This window comes from Pygocentrus nattereri, chromosome 20 (assembly GCF_015220715.1).
Source record: "Pygocentrus nattereri isolate fPygNat1 chromosome 20, fPygNat1.pri, whole genome shotgun sequence".
Classification (NCBI taxonomy): Eukaryota; Metazoa; Chordata; class Actinopteri; order Characiformes; family Serrasalmidae; genus Pygocentrus; species Pygocentrus nattereri.
In genome coordinates, this window is record NC_051230.1 from 8,830,576 (window position 1) to 8,858,347 (window position 27,772).

Here is a 27,772-nt window from a genome sequence, read left to right on the forward strand (position 1 = left end):
ACAATAAGGGAAAATGCTTGGTTAAATGCCCACCTCACCCCCGTCCCTCTCTACAGCAGCAGGGGCGGGGCTTCAGGGGGGGCTGGGAGGACGGCACGCCCCCGGCCCGGGCCTAGAGGGGGCCTGGATGGGAGAGAGGATAACATTTCAAGTAGCCGGGCCACTATAGTCCTGATTGTATCCAGAAGAGCAGGGTATGCGTCCAAAGGCATAGCCCACCTTACACCACCCATCATTCAAGTCTCACACGCGGCTTTTAAAGGTTGCCACAGTCAGGACTGAGTCATGGTTTCTAAAAACGTTACAAGACCGACTGACTTTAGTGATGTAGTAGGTGTAAAATATTGAATAAAATGTTGCTCTGCATGACTGGCTTTATTTTCACTCTTGCATTTAACTTTAGGACACGCAAATTTTCAAGTGGATCGCCGATAAGCGAAGCTTGTAAGCCCCGCTGTTGCGGGCATGTGTATGTTGTAAAATGATGTTATGATGAGCTTTATTAAATAATAAAGGCTATATAAGGGTCCGGTAATTTGCCCCGCCCCCGGCCCGGCTCTGATTTGTTCCGCTAGTCTACAGCAGATACACTTTCCTTCTGCTTGACAGCAAAGCAGAACAGAACAACCCGATAGAGGAAAAATTAATATAAAGAAAAAGAACGAAAGAAAGAAGGAAGAAAAGACGGAATGAAAATCGCGTGTGAAATACCCCTCTGTGTTATAAACAGCTAATGACGTTTGGCAGTGCCGAAGTGCCTGTCCGCGCTGTGATTGGTCCACGCACGAAGAGAGGGCGGGGCCGTGCGCGCGGAAGCCGAGGGGCGCTCGCGGCAAGCAAAGCAAAACGCGCCAAATTCGGAGCGAGCTGTCGACGCTTGGAAACAACAGAAAACAGCTATAACGGTTATATTAGCGATAAATGAAGAGAAAATTCAGTTTATATGAGCTTTAATGCCAGCCAGAACATTGAAATTGATAAGAAGACGCGATTCTGGGTCGCAGCGCCTGAGAACACAGAGAAAAGTTGATGTAAAACACACCAGCGCCGCGTTGGTGGCTACGCTAGCGGAGGAGTAGCGTTAGCAGCGGCTCTAACTTTAACTACCAGACACGAAACAAAACAGCAAGCTGGGCTAAACGTCTGCACCTCTGCACTCTGGGCGGCTTCTTTTTCCACGATGGTTCTGCAGAACAGCGGACGATATAAAACAGACCGTGATGGAGGAGATCAGGACAACCAGAGGTAAGTTCACAAAACAACAGGCCGAGTTTAGTGCATAAACGGGGGAAACGTTAGAGTAACGTTAGCCTAACCATACAGTCTTAAAGTATTGATTCTGTGTTGTTCCATGGGTTCCATACAGAAGAGTTTCATGGTTAAATGGTTCTTCAGATTGATGAGAGAATGTGTTGTGAGTAAATTAGTTCTATATGACACCACAAAGGGTTCTGCCATCATCACAAGCCTGACATCATAACAGCAGAAGAGCCCTGTCAGGTGCTGTATAGCTAGAACTATTTTCTGAAAGATTCTGTGTAGAGCAACATGCTCTGCATCAAAATACAACCCGTTCTCCATCAGTCTGAAGAACCTTCTTTATGCAAGGAACTCTTCAAGCATGACTTGTAGAACCAGCTTTTTCAAGAGTGAAGGGCTGGGCAGAATGACAATATTTGTCATTATCATGGTGAATTATGACCTAGTACAATATGATTTTCTGAGCATATCATGGTCATGATAAATAAAAATATTGAATAAAAATCATTGCGTTCACAAATATTGTGTTAGCATTTTTTTAAATGTACTTCTACTGGTTACTGACTGAATCTGACGAGGTAAAATCTGACCAGGTAAAACTTTGAAAACTGTGCAAGTAGGTTTTAGGAAGAAATTTCTTGTTAAGAACGGTTTTATTTCTACCATTATGCAATAATTGTTTTAAACATAGGGATGATGGACCTGGCCTGTCTGCTGTCAAGCGGCTTGAACGTAGTCAGTTCACAGATGGGATGGATGCGCGATTTGGCTTTGAAAGGATGAAGGAGCCTGGTGAAAAAACTGGATGGTTGATCAACATGCATCCAGTAAGATCAAGTCTTGGTTAAGTCACCTATACTTTCCATAGTGCTGGGCAGTATGACCGTATATATCGTCATCTTGATAAATTGTTACAATGCCATACAATCTGCTTTTCTGAGCATATCTTTGATAGCCATATTGAACCTGGTCCGTTGTATGAAATGCTCTCTGTAAACCCTAGAGATGGTTGTGTGTGAAAATCCCAGAAGATCAGCAGTTTCTGAAACACTCAGACCAGCCCGTCTGGCACCAACAACCATGCCACGTTCAAAATCACTTAAATCCCCTTTTTTCCCCGTTCTGATGCTCGGTCTGCACTTCAGCAAGTTGTCTTGACCACCTCTACATGCCTAAATGCATTGAGTTGTGGCCATGTGATTGGCTGATTGGTTATTTGTGTTAACAAGCAATTGAATGGCGGCCAGTGAGTGTATTGTGTATTGTGAAAATGTCTTGAGTTATCGAGAAATACATTTTTTGCCATATCATCCACTTCTAACTTCATATTTGTAAAAGAAGAAATTGAGTTTGTGAATCTGGACAGACAAGGAGGAAAAATGCTTTGCAAGTCACCTGGTGAGAGGGATGCACTGGTTTTTGAATGCAACTTAGAGTCAAGGCAGGCTCTGATCGTGTTGCCTTTTCATTTGTTCTGTAGTTGTGTGGATAGGAGTGTATTGTTTAGTGCAGGAAAGTTATGTTGTCAAGACAAGGTGCCGAGTCTGCTGTTATTGTTTCCTGTCATATCTCTCACCTTCCAGACTGAAATTCTCGACGATGACAAGAGGATGATCAGTGCTGTGGATTATTACTTCATTCAGGAGGATGGCAACAGATTTAAGGTGAGGACTAAAGTGTGTGAACCAGCATTTTGTGCATTTTACTTCTCCACTACAACTGGTAACACTGTTTGTTTTAATAGGTTGCTTTACCTTATAAGCCGTATTTCTACATAGCCACTAGAAAGGTGAGACCAAAGCTTTGTGTTCTGTTTAATCAGTATGTGTTTAAGATGTATACAATATGACATTTGTATGGCATCTTTTGTCTAGAACTGTGAGCGAGAAGTGATCTCCTTCTTGTCAAAGAAGTTTCAAGGAAAGGTGGCAAAGCTAGAGATCGTCCCCAAGGAAGATCTAGATTTGGTAAGAACAAGCATTAATTATTATGTTTAATGTGTTTTAATCATTTTTCAATCTTTTTTAACTGACGTTCACTTTGTTTTACATTGTCATTTACCTGTGTAATGAAAAGTGCTTGTGAATCTAATTGTTTTGAAGTTGTTTATTGATACATATTTACACCATTTATAAGGATTCTGTTATTCTGCATTCCAGCCTAATCATTTGGTGGGTCTGAAGCGGAACTACATCAGACTCTCCTTCAACACTGTGGATGACCTCATCAAAGTAAAGCGAGAGATTTCACCTGCGGTTAGAAAGAACAGAGAGAGAGAGAAATCCAATGATGCCTACACCAATATGCTGTCCAGGTATTTTATTTAATTCCTTGTGAAATATGATTTTAAATAAACAATGTTTTTTTAGAACTAAAATGTGTGTTGTATGTTTTTTGTAATAGTAAAATCGATGAAGTTTCAACTTTGAATTTTTGTTGCGTGCTGGCTATTGCATCACTTTTAAAACTGATATGATCATTGTGTTATTTAAAATACATCAACAAATGAAGTTGCCAAATTGTTGCATTTACTCAAAATGAAAGTGTTACGCTAATCTTGTGATCATAGAGACATAAATTCTAACTTAACTGCTCACCTCTTGTGGTGTAGTGCACTTGTAGGTGGAAGTGTGATGACGGCCGATGAAGATGGCACGTCTAAGAAAATAGCTGACCAGCTAGACAATATTGTGGATATGAGGGAGTATGATGTGCCTTACCATGTTAGGCTGTCCATTGACCTCAAGATCCATGTGGTAAGTACACACTCTGCAGATGTAAATTGAAAGGGTCGCAGGAATCAACTTTGTTTTCTAAAATAGATTTATATGTATGGTCCCTTCTCAACCTTTCCGTTAATGCTATTTTAGAAATGTGCTACAGATTTTTATAACTAAGCAAGGAGTTGTTATGCTAAACCAAGTCTCTGACATTTACAGTGTTAATAACCATCCTTTCCTGATTTCAGGCTCACTGGTATAATGTGCGGTACAGAGGCAGTGCTTACTCTCCTGAGATTGTGCGTCGAGATGATCTTGTAGAGCGACCAGTAAGTATCAGTGTGGCAGAATTACATCTGCCGTTTTTAATGAGATGTTGAAGTTATGCCCAGAAGACTGAAGCACAGCCTGTGCTACCCTGGGATCAGGAAGGATGCTGGAGGCAGGGTTAAGGGTTGCAGCAGGCATTTTACTTCTAAGTTTCACTCACAAAGGACCAACATATCTAAACAAGAACTCAGAACCAAAGCTGGCAGCTTGTCGGTGGCCTATGAGCTAGACGTTTCAGTGCATTTATTAAAATCAAGGCTCCTCAGCCTTTTTCTGCTGCTCGTCCTTCTCCTCTCTCTTTCCCTCTCTGCTCTTTTAAAGGCTTTTTTAAGGGCGACATGAGCACCTGAGCCAAGAGGAAAAGAGAGCTCATTGTGATTTATTCATTGACTGTGGTCTTGTCTTGTATAGGATCCGGTTGTGCTGGCGTTTGATATTGAGACCACTAAGCTTCCTCTGAAGTTCCCTGATGCAGAAACAGACCAAATAATGATGATCTCATACATGATTGATGGGCAGGTTGGTCATCCACTCTAAGACCAAAATTTTGAAAATTTGAACTTTGGATAAAATGCTCATAAAGGTGAGGTGTTTAATCGTTCTGTGTGCTGTGCCTCACTTGCTCGTTCTGTTCTCTGTTAGGGTTTTCTAATCACAAACCGGGAGATTGTCTCAGAGGACATTGAAGATTTTGAGTTCACTCCTAAACCAGAATATGAGGGGCCCTTCACTGTGTTCAATGAGCCTGATGAGGCAAGTAGCAACCAAAGACTGGAGTTCTTTCACCAGCTGCATTCTTTCCTATCTTTTTTTTTTTTTTCCTTTAGACCTTTTACTGACAAGGTTAGCATTATCTGCTTGCAGGCTGCTCTTATTCAGAGGTGGTTTGAGCACATCCATGAAACCAAACCCAATATTTTTGTGACTTACAATGGAGACTTTTTTGACTGGTAAGCTTAAATATACAGTACGAAAGTCAATCTGCAAGCGCTTGCATGTGACTTACTGTGACTTCTCATTTGTTTTCTTCCATCAGGCCATTTGTAGAGACGCGTGCAGCCCACCATGGCCTCGTGATGCACCAAGAGATTGGCTTTCAAAAGGACAACCAGGGTGAATACAAAGCCAGCCAGGCCATTCACATGGACTGCCTCAGGTAGGAGAAGCCAAAGGCCAGTGAGATACAGCTAGGCGAGATTTTAGCTTAGTATGAAGATAATTATATGCAAAAGAGCCTTTTTTGTTTTATTCATAGATTTTTGATCAGAAGGCTCATAATACTGTTTATTGTACTGCTTACAGTAGTAGAAATGCCAGAATCTATTTTTATGCTATAACTGACCACTCTCTGTCCCTGTCCCATTCATTGTAGATGGGTAAAAAGAGACAGTTACCTCCCAGTAGGTAGCCATAACCTGAAGGCAGCAGCAAAGGCCAAGCTGAGTTATGACCCTGTTGAGTTGGACCCAGAGGAGATGTGCCGTATGGCTACTGAAGAACCACAGGTAGAGCCAGACTAACTTCATGCCCTCATGTTCATTTCAGCAACCAGGCTTACATGTTCATCTTGATTTAACTGTCATATAGGGATGGAGTTACAAGCAGAAACAGCCAGACACAGTGGCTTTGTTCGTGCAGTGCTGTGCAAAATTCAGAGACCACCCTCTAATTTCATTCAATTTCATTTCAAGCTGTTCCCAAAGGTATCACTGACAGTTATCCTTTAAAGAGACTCTAATATTTCACATGACTGCCCAAACACACTTTGCCTTGCAAAGTTCTTTCGCATGAGCTTCTAAAATGAATAAAGAGGATATTTCTGAGGAGGTTAGATAAAAGTTGAAATGAATTAAAACAGCTTCCAAGACTGTAGTTAAGGAAAAAAAAGCTATAGTGAAAATAATACCTCTAATAACCCTGCAAGACCTGGTAGACCACCGAAACTCACCATCACATAAACAGTAGGGGGGAAAAAAATTCAAGCGTCACCCTTGCTTCAGATCTTAAGCATTCCTGTCCATGGTCCAGGGTGGTGTCTGACTTTTGTGCAGTACTGTAGGTCTGGTTATGCACATTAATGCTGATTTCATGCATTTATTATTTGTCTTTTAATTCTTTCACTTGATTTGTCTTTCAGACTTTGGCTACCTACTCCGTGTCTGACGCTGTGGCCACCTACTACCTCTACATGAAATACGTCCATCCCTTCATCTTTGCCTTGTGCACCATCATCCCCATGGAACCAGATGAGGTCTGTAGTGCCAAAAAAAAAATCCACTAAGTAGCACCAAAAATTATTTTGAAGATTTTACTTTAGACTGCAGAAAAGATGTTTAAGAAAGGTTTAGGTGGCACTCTTGGGTAACATGGAAAAAGCAATGATGCCTGTAGTCAGTGCTCATGAGGTTAACTATTTCTTCCATTTTTCTCTGTATGATTGTATGTGTGTGGTATGTTTTCTCCCAGGTGTTACGTAAAGGTTCGGGGACGCTGTGTGAGGCGCTGTTGATGGTCCAGGCTTTTCATGCAAATATTGTTTTCCCTAATAAGCAGGAGCAAGTGTTTAATAAACTTACAGACGATGGCCATGTTCTGGACTCTGAGACCTATGTTGGTGGCCACGTTGAGGCTCTGGAGTCTGGAGTCTTTCGCAGTGACATCCCTTGCCGTTTCAAAATGGTACTCTTCTGTTGCTGTCTGAATGAATGTTTAAAACTCAGCATTTTTTTGCAGCAGCACTGCTCTTTAAAATAAAAATCAGACTAGGTTTAGGGTTTTTTCAATGTATTTTGAGTTTAATTTCTTTTCATTGTTTTGTATCTTATCCAACAGAATCCTGCAGCATTTGACTTCCTGCTTCAGAGAGTGGAGAGGACTCTTCGTCACGCAATTGAGGAAGAGGAGAAGATTCCACTGGAGCAGATCACCAATTTTAACGAGGTTTGTGATTTAACTGTATTTGAGAAAAGTATTTGAAATTGTTGAAGTGCATGTGATGGATCTGGGTCTGATAAAAGCTTTTATTTTTCCCTCAGGTCAGTAGCTTTGTTAAGAGTTGTGGTTGTTGTTGTTGTTGGTTTTTGTTTTTTTTTTTAATATAATTTGTGTTCTGTCCCATTTGCTTTTCTTTTCCCCCAGGTTTGTGATGAGATCAAGAGGAAGTTGATCTCTTTGAAGGAAGTGCCAAACAGGATTGAGTGTCCTCTTATTTACCATCTAGATGTTGGTGCCATGTACCCCAACATCATTCTTACCAACAGACTACAGGTAAGTTACAGTAGACTATATATAAGTTAAGCCCAGTAGTTTTTAGCATTTACAAATGTTTACATATTCAGTGAACAGATATCTACCTATGTGACTAGAGCCCTGGTGACCTGATCTGCCATCATGTATTGTCCTGCTCCAACACTTAATTTAAATCTCCAGTAGTTATTAAGCTCTTAATGCACTGGTCAGGTGTATTAAAACACAGACAGCATAAATGTACATAGCATGGCATGTTCAACCGCAAGATTTATTAAATAGACCTTTTTTGTTTGCCTCTTTACGTGCCTTTCTTTCCACCCCCCTCATACTTGCTTTCTTGCTTTCAGCCATCTGCCATGGTGGATGAAGCTACCTGTGCTGCATGCGATTTTAATAAGCCTGGAGCCAACTGCCAGCGGAGGATGGCCTGGCAGTGGAGAGGAGAGATCAGTAAGTGGTTTCCTGAACAGACTCTGCTCAAGGCTAACATAGTGAGACTGCTTTCCAAAGTAGTTTATAGAGTAAATTGTATTTTCAATCAAATGCATTCTATTCATTTATATGAGAATTTAGGCTGAAGCCTTCGTAGGTTAATAAGGGCTTCAAAGTTTATTCTACATGAAAGTCGACTCATCTTTTCTCATCCCCTGCAGTGCCGGCCAGTCGTAGTGAGTTCCATCGTATCCAGCAGCAGTTGGAGTCTGAGAAATTCCCACCTTTGTTTCCTAACGGGCACCCACGTGCCTTCCATGAGCTCAACAGGGAGGAGCAGGCTCGCCATGAGAAGAAACGCCTGGGAGGTGAGTGTCAGACGCATGTCAGCCTAAATAAACCCACAACTCAGACTCCATAAGCCTTGTTTATGTAGATGTCTCTGGTAACAGACTTGTAAGTTATAGCTTTTAACATTTCCATGTCAAAGTGCACATCTGAATACGACTTGGGCAAGACTAGATCTTAGAAAACAGATCTGACAATTAAGATGAGGCTAAGACTATCTTGTGTTATTTTCTAGACTACTGCAGGAAGGCCTATAAGAAGGTGCACTTGACCAGGCTGGAGGAGAGAGTCACCACAATCTGCCAGAGAGAGAACTCCTTCTACGTCGACACAGTCCGAGCTTTCCGTGACAGACGTTATGAGTTTAAAGGACTGCATAAGGTACTGGTATCAAGCCCAAGTAAAACTGGCCAAGCCAGTCCCCCCAGAACATGAGGTTAAGAATCTTCAGGATGAAACATGATCAATTAGGGAAAATATAATTACTTTAATGCTTTCAAATTTACTCTTCCCTCTCCCTCTCTCTCAATAGGTGTGGAAGAAAAAGCTATCTGCGGCTCAGGAGAGTGGTGATGCAGCTGAAGTGAAGCGCTGTAAGAACATGGAGATCCTCTATGAGTCTCTGCAACTTGCACACAAGTGCATCCTCAACTCTTTCTACGGATATGTCATGAGAAAAGGGTGCGCACCTAACAGCACAGTGACATAACTGTATAAATGTAATTTTCCTTACAATAGTTTGCTGCTTCTAGAGTCAATACACGGTCAATAGCGTAAAATATTTTGATAGCGGTCTCTTCAGACACATCCATGTTTGCTTGTTTTCTGTTTATGGTTCTAAATGTTCTGTAGGTTTTGGTGTCCTTGGTCTCTGAAAATAATCTAAATTTGTGCAGTAATAAAGAGATTGATGAATTGTTCAAACCCGTTTTATGTTTGTAGAGCGCGGTGGTACTCCATGGAAATGGCTGGTATTGTGTGTCACACAGGAGCTAACATCATCACTCAGGCCAGAGAACTGATCGAGCAGATTGGGTGAGGATTCCATTCTCACGCTAAATAACCTTCTGCCGCCAAACATAGAATAACAAGCAAAAAGTATTGTCAATTTCCTAAGATTGTGATTCAAAAGTTTGTAAGCTTCAAGGACTTATATTGGCTCTGTCTGAATGCTTGTTTGTTGGCACAGGAGGCCTTTGGAGCTGGACACTGATGGTATCTGGTGTGTCCTCCCTAACACATTCCCTGAGAACTTTGTGATCAAGTCCTCTAATGAGAAGAAACCCAAAGTCACTATAAGTTATCCTGGAGCCATGCTCAACATCATGGTCAAGGCAAGTTAACTTAATCCCAGTAAAGCATTGACTAGAGAAAACAGTACAGGATCTCACGCATTCTGGAAGTGTTCCTAAATCCTACACTAATTTCAGTCAGAAATACCTGTACCATAAATTGTCCTGGAAAACTGAAGTTGTGCTGTTATGCTACAGAGATTGCATTTTATATGTCCAGTCTGAGTGTCCAGTCTGAGTGTCCAGTCTTACCTAATGTTTGAAATGCCTATAGTGTTGCATGTGAATAAATATGTGGATGCTGTTTTGGAATGCTTGGGAGAGCAGAGCTGCATTTAATGCACACCAACTTTTTGGAGCATGTAACATTCACTTCTAATATTTAAGTAGAACTTCTGATTGAAATGATGACTGGTTGACGATTGATTTCGGTGAGCATGTCAGAAAGTGGTCATTGTATTGCTGGCTTTAGTGTTAAAATTATTGGCAGTTGTGCATCATTTTAAAATGACTTCGCAAGCAGCAGCTGTGTGCATATGTACTTCAGTCTGTCCTGTAAAAGGACAAATGATTTTGTAACCTGGAAAATAATTTCTTGAAGATACTGTAAAATTTTATTTATGAACATTTCATTTTTTAAATTTCTATTTGTTTTATCTTCTACAGGAAGGTTTTACCAATCATCAGTACCAAGAGCTGGTGGATCCGGCCTCGCTGACATATGAGACAAGAGCAGAGAACAGCATCTTCTTTGAGGTAGATGGACCATACCTGGCCATGATTCTGCCTGCCTCCAAAGAGGAGGGCAAGAAGCTAAAGAAGAGGTGAGAAAATACACCCATGTGTTACATTGCTGAAGCCTGAAAGATAAGGCAAAGTGCTATGAGGAATATTACTGTCATCTTGCCAACCTGATGAGCCCCCAGGGCACCTTAAAAAGGAAGCTGCTTTTTAAAATATGCCATCAGATGAGGATGCTATGTGCATGTCACTGCTGGCAACAATAAAATCATTTTATCAATTTTATCAAATAGAACCAGAGTTTTTTGTTTGCTTTTGTACTGCCGTGTTTTCTATCACTATATACAACATGTAAAATGAGCCCAAGGCTTCCTTTCTTGTTGGATGCACCATGTTTCATGTGTGTATGTTTTTATTTATTTATTTATTTTTTTATTTTTTTAATCACCCCCTCTCCCCAAATGAGTATGCAAGTATATGTGAGGAGATTTCATTCTGAGATGATTGGGGTTTGTGTTTCTGTTTGGCTGCCAGGTATGCTGTGTTTAATGAAGATGGCTCTCTGGCTGAGCTGAAAGGCTTCGAAGTGAAGAGGAGAGGAGAGCTCCAGCTCATTAAAATCTTTCAGTCGTCTGTATTCGAGGCCTTTCTCAAGGGCACCACTCTGGAGGAGGTCTATGCTTCTGTTGCTAAAGTGGCAGACTACTGGCTAGATGTGCTCTACAGCAAGGTAGGGTGGTATATGAAAGCTGTTAAAATATTTTCTTTAGATTACCATTTAATTTTTGTTAGTTCTGCCAGTATATCAATTTTCACGTCTTTTGTGTCTGGTGAATGGTATTGAAATAAATGAAATATTACTTTTTTTTTTTTCTTTCATTTTATTTAGATTTTTGATTCAGAGAATCAAATCAAAGATTCTCACACTTCTGAATCAAAAATCTTAAATATTTTACACACGTGTATGTATATCCACATTGGTGTCATCTCTCCCTGTGCTACAGGCGGCCAACATGCCAGATGCAGAGCTCTTTGAGCTCATCTCAGAGAATCGATCCATGTCCCGAAAGCTTGAGGACTACGGTGAACAGAAGTCCACCTCCATCAGCACAGCCAAGCGACTGGCTGAGTTTCTTGGTGACCAGATGGTGAAGGACGCTGGCCTGAGCTGCCGCTACGTCATTTCCCGGAAACCTGAAGGCTCACCTGTTACTGAAAGGTAAGGCATGGAGAATTATCAGAATTATAATGTCACTAACATGAGGTTCTGCATTATTTTATTTGTGGTAAGTTTACAAACCAAAGTCAGTTTTAGGCTCTTTTGGTTGCAAACAGTGTTCAATCGTTTCCCTCAGTACATTCTCTCCTTTTCCTTGAAGGGCAATTCCTCTTGCCATATTCCAGGCTGAAGCTAGTGTAAAGAAGCATTTCCTACGCAAATGGCTCAAGATGCCCAGCCTTCACGACCTGGACATTAGATCAGTATGTCTGTCCTCTGCATAAATGTCATTCTCTGATCTGCTGTCAAACTTTGTATCAGTGATGAATTACTTGAATTGAAAATATTACTGTTATTGTCTTTGGGCCAGATCCTGGACTGGGGTTACTACATTGAGAGGCTTGGTAGTGCTATTCAAAAGATCATCACCATTCCAGCAGCATTACAGCAGGTGAAGCCATGCTTATGCTTTCACTTCAGGATACAGGATTGGGATATGGTTTATCACAGTTTATTAATGCCTACATATAGTGGGCTGCATATTGTTAGAATTTCATTGGTGTGTGTGTGTGTGTGTGTGTGTGTGTGTGTGTGTGTGTGTGTGTGTGTGTGTGTGTGTGTGTGTGTGTGTCTTTGCAGTCCTTTTCTAGTTGTAGATTGTTGACATATGTGCATGTCTGAGCACACAGCTGATTTTGTTGTTTTCTCAGGTGAAAAACCCTGTGCCCAGAGTGCGTCATCCGGACTGGTTGCATAAGAAGCTTTTGGAAAAGAATGACATCTACAAACAGAAGAAAATCAGTGAGCTGTTCACTAGTGAAGGAAAGAGACAGGTACACAATGTCGATTTGCAGAAAGTCCTTGAAGGGGGTTTGTATTAAGAAGTATAGCTGTACTTATTTTTGTAGAGCAGGAAGCATGGGCATCAGCTGCTGTCTCAAAGCTCTCAAATGTGGATGGAATTAAAATGTAATTTTACATGGCATTTTTACAGAAGAGGATTTTTATTTATGTATATCATCCTCCTGTAATCCACCCCCGGGTACACATCAATACATGTGAATGCACAGCTAGACTTTTGTTGCCTCTGTCTTTCATCACACGTTTTTTTTGTTTGTTTGTTTGTTTTTTTCCTTTTTATCTTTCTGTTGTTCTTTCACTCTTTCTTTTGCTCTTTTGTTCTTTTTGCACTTTTTTTTATTGCTTCTTTTTCGCAGGTGACCCAACAAAAGCAGGATGGGGCTCCAGATATAGAGGATTTTGGGGTTCCGCAGCGCCCCCTGCAACCTGCCATCCTCATCAGCACAAAGAGGAAGAGAGTGTCTCATGGTGAGGACAGCCAGACGGAGTCTCAGGAGCTGGAGCTTACTCAGTCTTGGAGAGAGATTCTGGGACCACCGCCACCTAGGGGCACAACACGGGTACTGCATAAACCTTCATACCATTTCCCCAGAAGCTTCCTTTTAATGTGTAGACGCAGTAGGTGCACATGCTCATGTATGTAAATAAAGCTGTGAGAGTCCTTTTAGTGGATGAGGCCACTGTATTTCTAAGTATTTTGTTTGTACCATAAATTGCATAAACCAAACATATTCTCATCAGGCGTTCAAGACAAGATGTTTCTCAAGAAGTGTCTTTAAATTATTCACTTGAATAATCAACAGATTTTATGTGCAGTCAACTAAGCTTGTGGCAGCGCTTAACCTATACTTGCATTCAGTATGAATTTAGGCATTGCTTGTACCTCAAACTGCGGCACTATTTATTAGGCCATGATGGTGGCAAATGAAAATCAATATCAGACCCCTGTGATAATTAGTTTGCCAGGTGAGGCCAATTAAAGGAAAACTACTTAAGGACGTTCCGCATTGTTAAGCAGGCCACAGGTTTCAAGCATTATGGGAAAGAAAAATGATCTCTCTGCTGCCAAAAGTGTCAAATAGTGCAATGCCTTGGACAAGGTATGAACAAATTAGATGTTTCACAAAAACTTGAGCGTGATCATCGATTGTGAAGAGATTTCAAGACATAGCAGACGGGTTTGTGCAGATAAAGGAATAATGAGGAAGGTTTCTGCCAGACAAAATCATCAGATTAAGGGAGTAGCTGCTAAAATGCCATTACAAAGCAGCAAGCAAGTATTTGAAGCTGCTGGTGCCTCTGGAGTCCCACGAACCTCAAGGTGTAGGATCCTCCAGAGGCTTGCAGTTGTGCATAAACCTACTTTCCACCTACTTTCCTACCTGCTTTTCATTTCAGTAAATGTAACCTCTTAATGCCGCAAATTCAACAAATAACCATTTTCAGTTCTTTACAACCTATAAAATGTTTTGAAACTGTTGTGCATAATAATTTGGAACAGTGTATTTTTATTTATTTTATTTTTTTCTTCCAAAAGTAAAAAAAAAATACTGTTATCATTGGGAGATTTGTTCTGTAAAATTAGATCTATGCTCTAATGGTTGATAACTTAAAATTATACTGACTCATTTGCATCGACCATTTAGGTAAATATCATTTGCATAATAATTTGGAACGCAGTGTAATTGGTCTCTATCAAGATTAATAGTTTTGGTAGAATCTTCTCTGAAATGTGTTCATTTTTAGGAGGAGCGATTGGTTTGGCTGCGCTACCATAAGAAAAAATGGGAACTACAGATCCGTCAGAGAAAGGAGCGCAGGAAGAAGCGCCGCTTGATTGATGGAGAGGCTCAGCCAACCGGAGGTGGAGTGATCAGGGACGGACCAACCACAGGGCTGGGGAACTTCCTGCGCAGGACAGCCAGGAGCATTCTGGACATGCCCTGGCAGGTTGTACAGGTGGGACCAGTCTTCTGTATTAATACCATATGTCAAGGTTTCTCAAATAGGATGGTTAATCTAGGATACCGTTACACTTTTTCTGCCAGTCATTTTCTTAAAATGTCTTTCTATAGATCTATACTTTGAATTTCGATTGTAGTCCTGGATTTTGTAAGTGGTGGATTGCAAAACACAGTGACCAAACACTTGCATCAATACTTCATCAACTACCAGTTATTACAAAGGACCAAAACTGTATTCAGTGTCTGGGTTTAAGATGTCTTTACTATGTTAATTAAACAAGTTCCCCATCCTCAATATTTCAATTTATTCTAATTTTTGTCTTTTAATCCTCGCTAGATTGCAGAGACAAGCCACCCAGGCCTGTATAAGCTATGGGCAGTGATTGGCAGTGACCTGCACTGCATGAAGCTCAATATTCCACGAGTGTTCTATGTCAATCAAAGAGTGCCCAAGCAAGACGAAGGGGCCACATACAAAAAGGTCTGTCAAGAGCAAGAGCTTTGTACGTTACCTTTCTAGATTAACTATTTTGTAGAGCTAATTAGTAAATGATACTCTTGTGAACGCACATGTCTGTAAAGCTGTTGCCCATAAAATGTTTTCTATGTAAACATTTGATTGGAGTCATTCTTCTCTACAGGTTAACCGGATTTTGCCACGCTCCAACATAGTGTATTACCTATACCAGTACTGTGTGCCCGAGGACATGTATCAAGAACACATCAATGAGATTAATGCAGACCTCTCTGCCCCGGACATAGAAGGAGTCTATGAGACACAGGTAATGGAATAGACAGGAGCCTTAACTAAGCCTTTTAATTTGCATCCTGTCCTCAATCATATGATATGACAATACCATGTACACTACCATTCAAAAGTTTGGAACCAATGCTTGTTTATTAATATAAGGAAGTACTGTAAACAGATGATCACAATATTATTTTTGTCATATGTACAGCAGAACAGGCAGTTACACTATACAATGAAATTCTTACAGCAAAGTAATAATTTCATTGTATAGTGTAACTGCCTCTTCTGCTGTACATATGACGACAAAACTCTTGAATCTCTTATCATTTATAAAGTTACTTGCTATTCCCAAAATCTTGAAAATCTCATTACATACCTGATATCTAGCTTAATGTATTTGTAGTATCTGCACTGTGCTAGGTATTGAATGAAGTAGTATGGCTGAGCAACATGGCCAAAGATGATATTGCGATTTAAAATTTTTTGTATGAGTCAATGTCAGTAATTACCATAAATGTCAAATCGGCTGTTTACATCCTGTGGCTTTTGAATAGTCCCTTAAAACTGTAAAACACTGGCCAGGGGTTCCAAGACACAGATATTTTTTATAGATTTTCATGGCTGCCAAAGTACATTTGGTGACCTGTTTTAATTACCACCACCTCAGAATCATGTTGAAGACCTCAAAAATGCGCCCTCTTGTTGTGACAGCTGAGTAGTGTTGCTTTTCGTGCAGTAGAAAATGCCACCAGGGCTATTATTAGAACACAGAAGTGTGAGAATGGTGCATCATATTGGACATTTATTGAACATTTTCTTATGTTTCTATTTAGGAAAGTTGAATCGTGATTGTTATTGTTCATCGCTTACCCAAATAAAATAACAGCAATTATTGACAAATGATTCCAATCCTCTAGAAATGTGCAATCTTGTGATCATGAGATTTCACACGTTCAACTAGTGTTAACAAGATTTGCCAGCGCTCATAATTTTGTCCAGTCACTGCGTTATTGCCACACTAAACATGTAAATCTATGATGTGCTTTTAAAAGCATGCATCTTTTATGAATTATGTCCTGGCAAGCCGTGTTCTCTGTTACTCTGCCCGCGCTTTGCAACATGTGATATCTAAGCTTACCTAGCCAGAGTTATCATGGTTTAGTCAGTTCCATTGTGAATGCCTGTGTTGATTTGATGAAAAGTTAATCAGCTGCTGGCTTCATTTTAGTTCAGGGTAGCAGTGCTGGATGCTCTAAGTAGCTTTATTTTACTAAGGTTTCCTTAGATATCCTGAATATTTTGTTTTTGAGACTTCTTATTCCATCAGTACTTTGTAGTTGTAGTCCGTTTTCATCACAGAATTTTGAAAAAGAAAACTTAAATACTGTTTTCAGACAGTTAGCTTTTGATTGTCTTAATCTTGTCTTAAGAACAAAAAAAAAAATCACAGATCTTTTGTTAGTCTCTGGGAGACGGACTGAGCAGAACTGTCTGCACCAGGTTTTTTTTTTGTTTTGTTTTTTTTGCACAAACGGCTCAGAAAGAAGTCTCAGAGTTTCACCATGAGCACACATTGAGATTCAATGTTCTGTAATTATATCTTTTTAACAGTTCTTATACAACTGTGTTTTGCTGTTTTGCACAGTGTTTTTCTTTCATTTGTCAATCCAAAAGTGTGAATGTATCTATTCTTTCTTCTCCTGGGTAGAAATGCATTCAAAACGCATTTTGTTTTCAGTGTCATTGTTGTTTTGAAAACACTTGCAGACACAGACAGATTTTCTGAGGCACCCGACATCTGATTCATTCTTTCACTGCTATAGTTCATCTAGTGCCTGAACTCCCTGATTGACTGAGCGTGTTCTTGTGTGTACATCCTGCAGGTGCCGCTGCTGTTCCGGGCACTGGTGCAGCTGGGCTGTGTGTGTATGGTCAACAAGCAGGTGGTAAGGGAGCTTGCCGGCCGTGAGGCAGATACGTTCGACTTGGAGCACCTAGAGATGCGTTCCCTGGCCCAGTTCAGCTACCTTGAGCCAGGTAACACTTGAAACTACACCCAGTGCTGGGGAAAATGAGTATGAACCCATGCATCTCATTCATATTCAAGGTTATGAGACAAATCAACACCTAATCACTTTTCCTCACTTGTTCAATCACTAGCAGGTTGTTTTCATTTTTCTGCCACTTGTCATGGGTGCTTTTGTTTTGTGGCCTTGAGAATAACTTACAAAGTCTTTGTATTGCAGGAAGCGTGAGGCATATGTACCTGTACCATCACAGTCAGGGTCACAAGGCTCTGTTTGGCCTTTTCATCCCTTCTCAGCGTAAAGCCAACATCTTTGTCCTTGACACGGTTAGTAGGAGTGGCATTTTTTTTTTCTTCCTCATGATGACTTAACTGTTTTTTGAGCCTGAAAAGAAATTAAACAGATTGTATATTTTTTTTATTTGTCTATTTAAGCAAATGTCCTCTGCTAGAAATATTGTGCCTATTTTGATACGGGCTGTTTTTATTTTTTTTTATTTGTGAGATAAAATGTTGTGTAGTCATTTGACTAATATACAGTGTCCTCCACAAATAGCAGCACCCCTGGTAAACATGAGCAAAACAGGCTGTAAAAACATTCTTTAATGCTTATTCTTTTGATCTTTCATTTAACATATGACCATTTCAAAATATACCTTTTTTTTGAAGTACAGATATTGGGGAAAATTTAAAAAGTCTCATTAGGCAATATTATTTCTCTCAAATGTGTGGGTACCACAATTATTGGCACCGCTTTTTGTTATACTCCGAGGAGCCTCCCTCTGCTAAGAGAACATCTCAGAATCTTCTCCTATAATGCTTAATGAGACTGGAGAACACATAGCAAAGGATCTGAGACCATTCCTCTATACAGGACCTCTCCACTTTTAGTTTCAAGCTGTGGTCTCATATTCAGCTCATTCATCAGGGTTCAGGTCAGGGGACTGTGGTGGCCATGGCAAAACCTTAGGTCTGTGGTCAGTGAACCATTTTTGTGTTGATTTTGAGGTGTGTTTTGGATCATTGCCCTGCTGGAAGATCCCAACTATGGCCCAGTTTAAGCCTCCTGGCTGAGGCAGTCAAGTTTTGGTTTTAGTTCTGCTGGTATTTGATTGAGTCTGTGATACCGTGTATCCAGCCTTTGGAAGAAAATAGACAGAAACAACATCACCACCATACTTCGCATTGTGGATGGGGTACTCTTCTGCATGAATGTCTTTGTGTACACCAGTCTCAGCTCTGGTGTTTGAGACATTTTGGTCTCATCTGTCATTATAGACATACATCCTGTTCCTGGCAGATTCTTAAAATATCCAGTTGTTATGAACTTCTAAATGATTCAAATAATATCGGAAATTTACATTTTCAACTGTTCAGCTATTTTCTTGTGGCAATTTCCTGATTTGTGCGGCTCAGCAACCTTTTGTCCTGCATAATTTGATTTATTCTCTAGTCTTTCTCATAACGATGGAGAACTGACGGCCTTGGGCCTTTATTTTCTTTATATATAGTCAAAGTGACTGTAGTGAAACATGAAATCACTGCTGACCATTTGAGTGTTCCTGATTGCAGATGAACTTAAAAACACAAAATATGAATATTTCATTTAGATTTCACTCTTAAGAGTTTGAATAATTGCCAGTAACTGTGGCTTTTTATATTTTTTTTTTTTTTTTTTTTTTTTTTCATGAGGTTTTTTTTTCTTTGTCATTATACTTCAAATAAAGATTTATTTTATTTTTTTTATATTTTGAATGAAAGATTCAGATTCCTTTATTGATCCCAGGGGGAAATTGCAGAAAATCAAAAAGTTCAAGCTCATTTACAACTCATTTTGCTCATGCTTACCAGGGGTGGCAGTTCCAAAAAAAAAAAAATTCTCTTTTCTAACCTTCTGGCACCCCATTCAGGTTCGGAGTAACCAGATGCCAAACCTGAGTACAATGTATGGAGCAGAGCGCACTGCCCTCCTGGAGAAAACCTCTGAGGAGCTGCTGCCACCTGAGAAGCACCTGTTTGAAGTGCGTGCTGAGAATGATGTAAAGGCCATATACCGTGCCCTCCAGCGCATTCTGCTCAGCTACAAGGTATAAACACCCACCTTGGTGGCTTTTTATGCACATACATTTTGTGCTATATTGACTGTGAGGTGCCAGCGTGAGTTTTTTGTTCTCTTTTTGGGCATATATATATATATATATATATAGTACACAATACTGAAAGAATGCAGTGGGAAAGGGCTAAGAAGGAGAATATTTTTTCTAGAATGCAGTTTTAATTATGCATCATTTCCATATTATATAATAAGGATTATATAATTAAAATACACAAGTTACATTATACAGTATATTTTATAATTGAAATTTTAGCTCTAGTATTTGATGGGAAAATAATATTCTGAATTTGTAGCTTGTGTTAAGTTTGTATATGTTTGTGTGTGTGTGTGTGTTTAGGAGGAGCGTCGTGGTCCAACTCTCATTGCTGTGCAGTCTAACTGGGAACTGCGGCGGCTGGTTGCCGGCATGGCTGTGCTGGAGGAGTTCCCAGTGGTCCCGGTGCATGTGACAGATGAAATTAATTACAGTGTGCTCGACTGGCAGCGACACGGTGCCCGGCGTATGATCAAACACTACCTTAACCTGGACAGCTGCCTATCACAAGCCTTTGACATGGCCAGGTACAACACATAAACCACTGAGAGACGATGACCTTTAGGCCTAATTTGGACCCAGCTTCCCTAAATTTAAAAGATAAAAGGCAGAATGAATTAGCAGGAGGCTATTTTGACCATCTCTGAGGGGTCTTGTAGTGTAGGTGTGGCTAAGAAATAAAAGAAATTGGAGCCTAAAGGACACTTTAATGAACAAAGATGAAGCCTGGGCTAAATGATGCAGTTTTATAGGTCTCTGTCATAATACTTTAACCTCAGGCTTGATGGTCATTCCTTTAGAATAGAAGTTAAATGCTTTTTATGCCTACCTTCAGCTTTCTCACATGGCTTGTCCTTTTTGTATAATTTCTTTTTTTTCCCCACTTTTTCATAATTTCTTATGTTCTTCCACACTGCAGGTATTATCACCTGCCTGTGGGGAACCTACCTGAGGACATTTCCATTTTTGGCTCAGACCTATTTCTGGCCCGTCACCTGCGGAAACACAACCACCTGCTGTGGCTTTCTCCCACAGCAAGACCTGACCTTGGGGGCAAGGAGGCAGATGATAGCCGCTTGGTGATGGAGAGTGATGAGCGTGGTTCGGTGGAGATCAACATCCAAGGCTGCTTCTCCACAGGTACATCGCATTCTTTATGGGTTAGCAGAACTTGTTGGCCCTTAGTTGATTATGCTGGGTTGAATAAAGTAAAATTAGCAGTCCGTTTCTCCATAAGTCCAGTTTTCTACTGTGTCCAACAGTGCTTTAGTCTTATTTTACTGTGAAATATGAGAGAATACACTCAGTGGCTATCCTTTTTACTTACTTGTGGGGCTTTTTTTTTCTTTTAGTGTGTGTGGAGTTGGACATTCAGAGCTTGGCAGTGAATACCATCCTGCAGTCTCAGCATGTGAATGACATGGAGGGTGGGGCCAGTCTGGGTGTGAGTTTTGATGTCATCCAGCATGCTTCACTGGAGGAAATGATGTCAGGGAACCAGGGGGCAAGCGCTGTGGCCAGCTATGATGAGACCGCCCTCTGCTCCAACACCTTTAGGTATGTGTTTGCATGTGTATGAGTTTGGTATTTCCCTCTAAGGAGATCATTAGTGCCATTTAGTGAATAATAAGTTTTATAGTTTGAGAACATTGGAGCATTTTGCAGTTTCCCTCTGTGATCAGTAAAGTATTTTGATTCTTATTCACTTTGTTAAAAAGTACATACATAAAAAACTGGTTGAGATGTAAACTTTGATGTGGATAAACATGTTCTTTGAAATTGTGTTTGTTTGTGTGCAGGATCCTGAAGAGTATGGTGGTTGGCTGGGTGCGGGAGATCACGCAGTACCATAATGTTTACGCTGATAACCAAGTGATGCACTTCTACCGTTGGCTGCGCTCCCCCAGCTCTCTGCTGTATGACCCAGCACTGCACCGCACACTTCTCAATATGATGAAGAAACTTTTTTTGCAGTAAGTGGCATAAAATACAGACAAAAGTGTTTGGGAAGGCTGCAAGCTGTAAAGTCCACTGTAAATGCATTATGACCCCTTTTGAATATTTATTGCTGTAATGTTACCAAGCATTTCAGATGATAAGTGTCCCTTTTTCTCATATAGACTGGTTGCTGAGTTTAAGAGGCTCGGTTCCTCTGTTGTCTATGGGAACTTTAACCGTATCATCCTCAGTACCAAGAAGCGGCGCATTGATGATGCCATTGCATACGTGGAGTACATCACCAACAGGTGAGACCTAATTTCCCCCCCTAACAGTGCCAGTGATTGTCTATCCCTTTCATCCCACTGCATGTTTTTCCATCCTGAAATACCAGATTCAGCTTGGAATGACTTTGCATAATGAAGGGGTGTAAAAGTTTAGTTAACAAATTTCATGGCATTGTATCATTGTACAATAGGATGAATGGCAAAAAGGTTTTTTTTAAGGCAGAGCAGTGTTATAAGAATCTGATGCCAGCCCTGATCAGTAGTTGACAGTCCATGTCAGTTGCTAATTTGTACAGAGCAGGCATTTATTACAGATTTTTATAGCTTATCCCCAGGCAAATGTAAAACATAAACAAATGAAACTTTAGCAATAAGAATAATTCTCTTGCCCAGCTTCAAAAGGTTGTTAAGTAGCCAAGCCTTCAAGAGTGGAATGATCTCTGTGTATAATTCCTCATATTTGATTCTCACCTTGCAGTATCCATTCCCGGGAGATCTTCCACTCTCTGTCCATCACATTTTCTCGATGCTGGGACTTCCTGCTGTGGATGGATCCTGCCAACTACGGGGGAGTCAAGGGGAAACTGCCTTCCAGTGTTATGTATGGAGAGGTATGTCATGATTCACTTAGATTATGTTTTGCATGTTCTGCAAGCACAAAGGCAATTTTGTTCTTTTGCTTATCTATTTATATCCATCATGTTAATTGCATATGTGTGGAGGACAGGTCGTTTTGTTATGTAGTCTTTCCATCTTGGAGCTGCTCAACTGTTTCTTGTCCATCAAAATTAGAATACGTCAATTAAATTGCTCATTTGCTTTTTTTTTTTTTAAATGAAACAAGAATGGCATGGAAAAGAGGAAAGAAAAGAAGGAAGGAGAAGATGAGGACAGTGATGAGGATGAAGAGGCTGATGCACAGGAAGATGAAGAGCAAGATGGGGATGAAGAAGTTGAGGACCTGATTGAAAGCAACTGGAACATCATGCAGTATCTGCCTCAAACAGCTTCATGTCAGAAATACTTCCTCATGATCATCTCAGGTGGATTGTTTTACACTTACATTTAATTGAAATATTAATATTTTATCACTATACTTTGATCATTGCAAATAACTATTACTTTTTGTGTCTTCATTCTAACACACATGTACAATGAAAATGATTGATGGATAATTAATTTTGAAGCACTTAAACACAAGGTTTTTTTTTTCCCCCACATATGCTTCTCTCAGAACTTTCAGCTTATTTAGTGACACAATGTTCCTGCTTCTCTCTTGCCTCTGTACAGCTTACATAGCTGCTGTGTATCACAGCATGAAGGAGGAGCTTAGACGAAATGCTCCTGGAGCCACGCCTATAAAGAGACGGGGCGGAAGCCAAATGACCCAACAACCTGCTGGTGATATCAGTGCACTTCCTGGTAAGAACTTGGAATTATATTTTGTTAAATCACTGGAGGAATAAAGGTGTAACACCTGTAGTGTCTTTCCAGGTTTGTTTATCTCTCTGTGTTGTCTGCAGGCATGATCACATTCTCTCAGGAGTATGTGTCCAGCGAGCTTACCCAGAACTTCTTCACTATCACGCAAAAGATTCAGAAGAAGATCTCTGGAACACGCAGTGTGACTTTGCCCTCTGAAATGTTCCCTGTGCTTCCTGGATCACACCTGCCCCTCAACAATCCAGCTCTGGAGTTCATCAAATACGTCTGCCAGGTGAGACCCCATACCTTTACTTCTCAGCTTGAGCCATTTATGGTCTTGCTGGGTAAGTTTTAATATGCACAATAATTTGAGGGAGATCGGTTTTTATTCAAGTGTGTGTGTGCAAGAGCTTGTCAAAGCTTGAATGGTGCATCTTTGTTTGTGTGTTCAGGTCCTCTCCCTGGACTCTAACATTGTAAATCAAGTGAATAAGTTAAAGCGAGACCTTCTGCGTTTGGTGGACGTTGGGGAGTTTTCCGAGGAAGCTCAGTTCCATGACCCCTGCAACTCTTACATCTTGCCAGAGGTCATCTGCCACCACTGCAACTTCTGTCGTGACCTTGACCTTTGCAAGGACCCTTCCGTAGCCCAGGTTCGTACACAAGTCGGGGCAACAAATTAAAATCCGTGTTCACCACACATCTGAAGATCAAGTTAGACTGCTATAGGAAGTGATCAAGAAGCCATTAATGTACTTAAAATTGCTTTTTGTCCTGTATTTTTCCAGTGCTATATATAATGTTTATTATTTTTAGCTCATCCAGCTCACTCTCTCTCCGCCTCTGTGGCTTTCCTCCTGTATAGGATGGGTCTGTCTTACCTCAGTGGTTCTGCTCTAACTGCCAGGCCCCATATGACACTGAGTCAGTAGAAATGGCTCTAGTGGAGGCTCTGCAGAAGAAACTAATGAGTTACACCCTGCAGGACCTGGTGAGTGGCAGTCATATACTGTTACATCAAAAACTAAGACTGCTGATCTACAATATGTTGTAATAAATGTAATTGTTAGGTTTCTGTGTAGTATTTTATGGACTTACTTAACCAAAGATGTAGTACCATTTAAATGGGACGGTCTTATTACTGCACATTGAGGTTGAATGGGTAATGATGTATTAGAACCAGAAAATGCTGAACTGTGTGTTTGTGCCCTACATAATCAGTTAGATGTTAGAACAGTGTTCATGCATGGTCTCTCTGTGATCTAGACCTTATACACCTACTTAAATGTGCTTTTAGTTGGCTCACAAAGTATGGTGGTCATGATTTTATCTGGTTACAGGAGTGTGCCAAATGCCAAGGGGTGAAGGAAGCCAACATGCCCGTGTACTGCAGCTGTGCTGGAGACTTTAAACTCACCTTTACCACAAAGGTATCACCGAAATGAGATTTACTCATGCAGTAGTGAATAAGGATGTAAAAATGTAAAATGTATGTGAGGAATGTGTGTATTGAATTGTATTTTGGTCATTGTTCAGCAAAAAAAATACATTTCCTTCATGAACAGTAAAGCGAATCTAATTTCATTTCATTTAGGCAGGGATGTTAAACAATTTTGCAAGATTCATAATTTTGTCCCAATTTGTCAATAATTATTTCACATCTTAGATAAAATATTAGATAATATATAATTGTCTATCTTGTATCGATCTTTTATTTAAAGGTATTACACTAAATAGATTCAAACCATACAAAATATACAACAGAGGACATGAGGAGACAGAACAATGTTTAAAATATTAATTTGTTTATTTAAGAGAAGTTTTACCACACGTATATCATACATGTGAAAAAGTAACAGCCGCTAAACTTAATTTTCATCTGTAGCAGCAACAATTTACTCATTGCTGTGGAGCATTTTTGGCTCAGTTAGCAGAATTGCTGTGAATTAATTCAGCCACGTTACAGCATCACAATTAGGACAGTAAAGCTAATGTAATGTAATTGAATCTAATTAGGACTGGGATGATGAGCAGTTTTGAAAAATTGAATATATTTGAAAAATGAAGCAAAATTAAAAATCCTTTCAGATTTTTGCTAATGCATGCATAGCAGATATTTAATTGTGTAAAACATACAAAAAGCGAGTGGTTGTCTGTGTTGTCAAAAGCAAAACATTAAAATATAATTGAGTGACAAATACTGTTTCAAATGCCAGGCAACCACATCATGGTGAATTGAGATTTCAGTGCATTGACTCTGTTCCTGAGCACTTGTAATTAAATCTGATTATTGTGAGGTCAGAGATTTATACCGCCATCATCTAATTTTTCATTTAATGCTCTTACAGTGCTCTTAAGGTTCTGTTTAATGTGGTTTTTATGGTTTTCTTTTACATTATTCTGCACTCAGAACTTGACAGAGCAGGTCACCGTGTTCAGGAATATTGCTGCCCACTACAACATGCACTTCCTGCTAGAGACCATTGACTGGATCCTGAGGATGAACACTTAAGAGTTGGGTGGATGTATGTCTGTATAAATGTATGTTTGTGTGTAAAATATCTCTTTTGACCAGATTAGATCAAAATGTATCTTTGATCTCTTTTATAATTATCACAGTGCTTGAAATTATGTGCAAAGGATTATAAAAGATTTTTGTACAAATCTTGATTCAGCATCATTTTCTGTGAACATGTTGTACCAGGATGTGTTGGGAACACAGTGGTGTGTATCTAAAGAGTAATAATTGACATTATATTCTGTATTTGAATGAAATACTTTTGTACTTCAGCAATAAAATGTTTCAGCTAAGGGAAAAGGGCTGATCATTTGGCTTAATGAATAAATTATGAGTGTTGTCAGTTACAGTACTTATGTGTAAATGAGACGTTTTTCCCCATTGTGCTTATTACACACATCTATCTAGATATTCCTTCTGTTTCAAATGTATGTCTTGGTTTCCCAGAATATCAATTTATGACCTCACGAACCCTCTATAGAGCCATTTAAGGGGATAATCACCAATATCCTTTTGCAACAATCAGCTAATGAGAGCTATACAGTATGACCATGCCACTTTTCCATTATCACATTACGAGTTAATTAAGCTTCTCATCTAAGGCAGGGTTTGGTTTCTGCCTCTGCTTAATCTGAAAAGCATCACTGCATATAACTTACTGGAGTTCAGGCCTTTCAGTGCAAATCAGTTCTACAGTAACTCAGCCTCACTCTCCCAAGATAACCTTGTTTTCCTCCAGATGAGAGTGGGGCCATAAGATGAGTCATGCTGTAGGTTTCGCCGATGGGTCTGCCTGAATATAATTCAAGTAATATAACCTGTCAGAGAAGGTTTGTTTCAGATAGTGGTTCGGTTGGGCTTACATGGCTTGTGTAGGTTGTATGGTGCAGGAATTTTGTGGTGGGCTCTAAAGTTCAACCCGGTCCATCAGCCTAAGGCCATTGATGCCTGGGGTCATCAGTTATGATTCTGGAGGTTTGAATCTGGCACAGTTTAGTGATTTTTCCCTGTTCAGATGTTCGCCTTTTACCAGGTTTAGTTGGTGTGTTAGACCAAGAAATTTACCAGACCGTGCTGATCTGTAAACATCAGCACCATAATTCATAATGAACCCTTGTCTATACAAAGAGAATATGAGAATACTGATGGTTCTGTATTTTACATTTCAGAGCGTTGATGTTATAATGTACAGTTTGTATTTATCTGTTCATTGCTGTCTTAAATGAAGGCCTGTGAAGTCAAATACGTAAGGCTGTGTAGAAACCATGCCCAGCAGAAAGCTGTCTCTCGTCTTCGTCTCAGATCTGGTTTCTGTCTCTTGCCATGTCTAGAGAGGTGCGGTTATTAAAGCAATCTCTTAGGAGGCTGGTCCATAAACCTCAAAAGTGTGAGCAGTAGAAATCGATGTGTTGCTATTAATCTCCGGGAGGAAGGGTCTGGGAGGATGCAGTCTCCCTCTTCTTCAATCTCATTATGAAAGCCCATCTTGCAGGAAGAGTCGTCATTATCACATTACGAGCCCATAGAGTGCCATGGAGTCCAATGAGAAACCACATCTTTATCTTTCTGTGTATGACCGCGCTTCTCGGAAGAGACTGATGCTTGCTTGGGAATATGACTGGTTGGGGTTTAATCTAGATTTTTGCCATGAAACCTGTGGGAAAATGAAGAGCTGATTTTTGAGTATCATGCCCTGTTTGGCTTGTAAACGTTTGTTGTTTTTCCAGTACACCTACCATACAGGTGCGCTTTTCGAAAAGCAGTTACTGCAGCCCATCTGTTGCTGCACAGTTAATCAGACCACCTCTGCCCTGTTCAGCATGACAAAGGAACCACCACAAGGACTGTCAATCACCAGAAATTATTTGGGTGGTGAATCTTTCATTATAGCAGTGGTGCCACCATGGTAGTATTTGTTGTGTAGGTGTAAGTAAATCAGCCAACAGTGGTCCTGTGGTCTGACACAGACCACTGCTGAAGGGCTAGATGATCGCTAGCACTAATTGTGCATACCAAAAGAAGAGCTGTGGTCTCTAACTGTACATCAGTGAGGGTGTACCAATAAGATAAGTGGGTCTGTCTGATAAAGTGGTCAGCAAGCATAGAGCCACAGTAGCTCACTTGTTGGCTGGCTGAGTCATACATGCAACATGATCAATACATAGTCAATATGTAATATTTATTAGAGTTATCATGAACTGAAATATGGATTTGGATGCTGTAGCTTAATGCCAGAATGAGCAGAAGCTTTTTCAGGATGC

General features: G+C 40.2%; 1 protein-coding gene across 1 annotated transcript; it reads left to right on the forward strand.

Annotated features, from left to right (window-relative positions):
• Positions 1–880: 880 nt before the first annotated feature.
• pole (polymerase (DNA directed), epsilon) lies at positions 881–25,805 on the forward strand. The gene is made up of 49 exons (XM_017705075.2): positions 881–1,245; positions 1,952–2,087; positions 2,844–2,924; positions 3,005–3,049; positions 3,135–3,227; positions 3,420–3,574; positions 3,872–4,016; positions 4,229–4,309; positions 4,722–4,829; positions 4,953–5,063; positions 5,175–5,260; positions 5,347–5,466; positions 5,683–5,815; positions 6,448–6,561; positions 6,777–6,989; positions 7,143–7,250; positions 7,449–7,577; positions 7,907–8,009; positions 8,213–8,359; positions 8,575–8,720; positions 8,872–9,020; positions 9,282–9,374; positions 9,529–9,673; positions 10,298–10,455; positions 10,907–11,102; positions 11,377–11,591; positions 11,752–11,854; positions 11,962–12,042; positions 12,302–12,424; positions 12,809–13,012; positions 14,199–14,411; positions 14,754–14,897; positions 15,058–15,198; positions 17,051–17,204; positions 17,414–17,520; positions 19,104–19,280; positions 19,647–19,870; positions 20,263–20,483; positions 20,696–20,900; positions 21,143–21,316; positions 21,464–21,589; positions 22,047–22,179; positions 22,413–22,611; positions 22,859–22,990; positions 23,092–23,285; positions 23,446–23,646; positions 23,859–23,984; positions 24,334–24,423; positions 25,404–25,805. The coding sequence occupies exons 1-49, from the start codon at positions 1,181–1,183 to the stop codon at positions 25,503–25,505; spliced, it is 6,849 nt and encodes a 2,282-aa protein (XP_017560564.1). The 5' UTR covers positions 881–1,180; the 3' UTR covers positions 25,506–25,805.
• The last annotated feature ends 1,967 nt before the right edge of the window (positions 25,806–27,772 follow it).

Excerpts from the sequence above, each read along its gene's own strand:
- pole (XM_017705075.2), top strand. The coding sequence starts at position 1,181 with ATGGTTCTGCAGAACAGCGGACGATATAAAACAGACCGTGATGGAGGA. Across the intron at positions 2,925-3,004 it reads AGGATGGCAACAGATTTAAG|GTTGCTTTACCTTATAAGCC; the intron begins GTGAGGACTAAA and ends TTGTTTTAATAG. Across the intron at positions 21,317-21,463 it reads ATGAAGAAACTTTTTTTGCA|ACTGGTTGCTGAGTTTAAGA; the intron begins GTAAGTGGCATA and ends TTTCTCATATAG.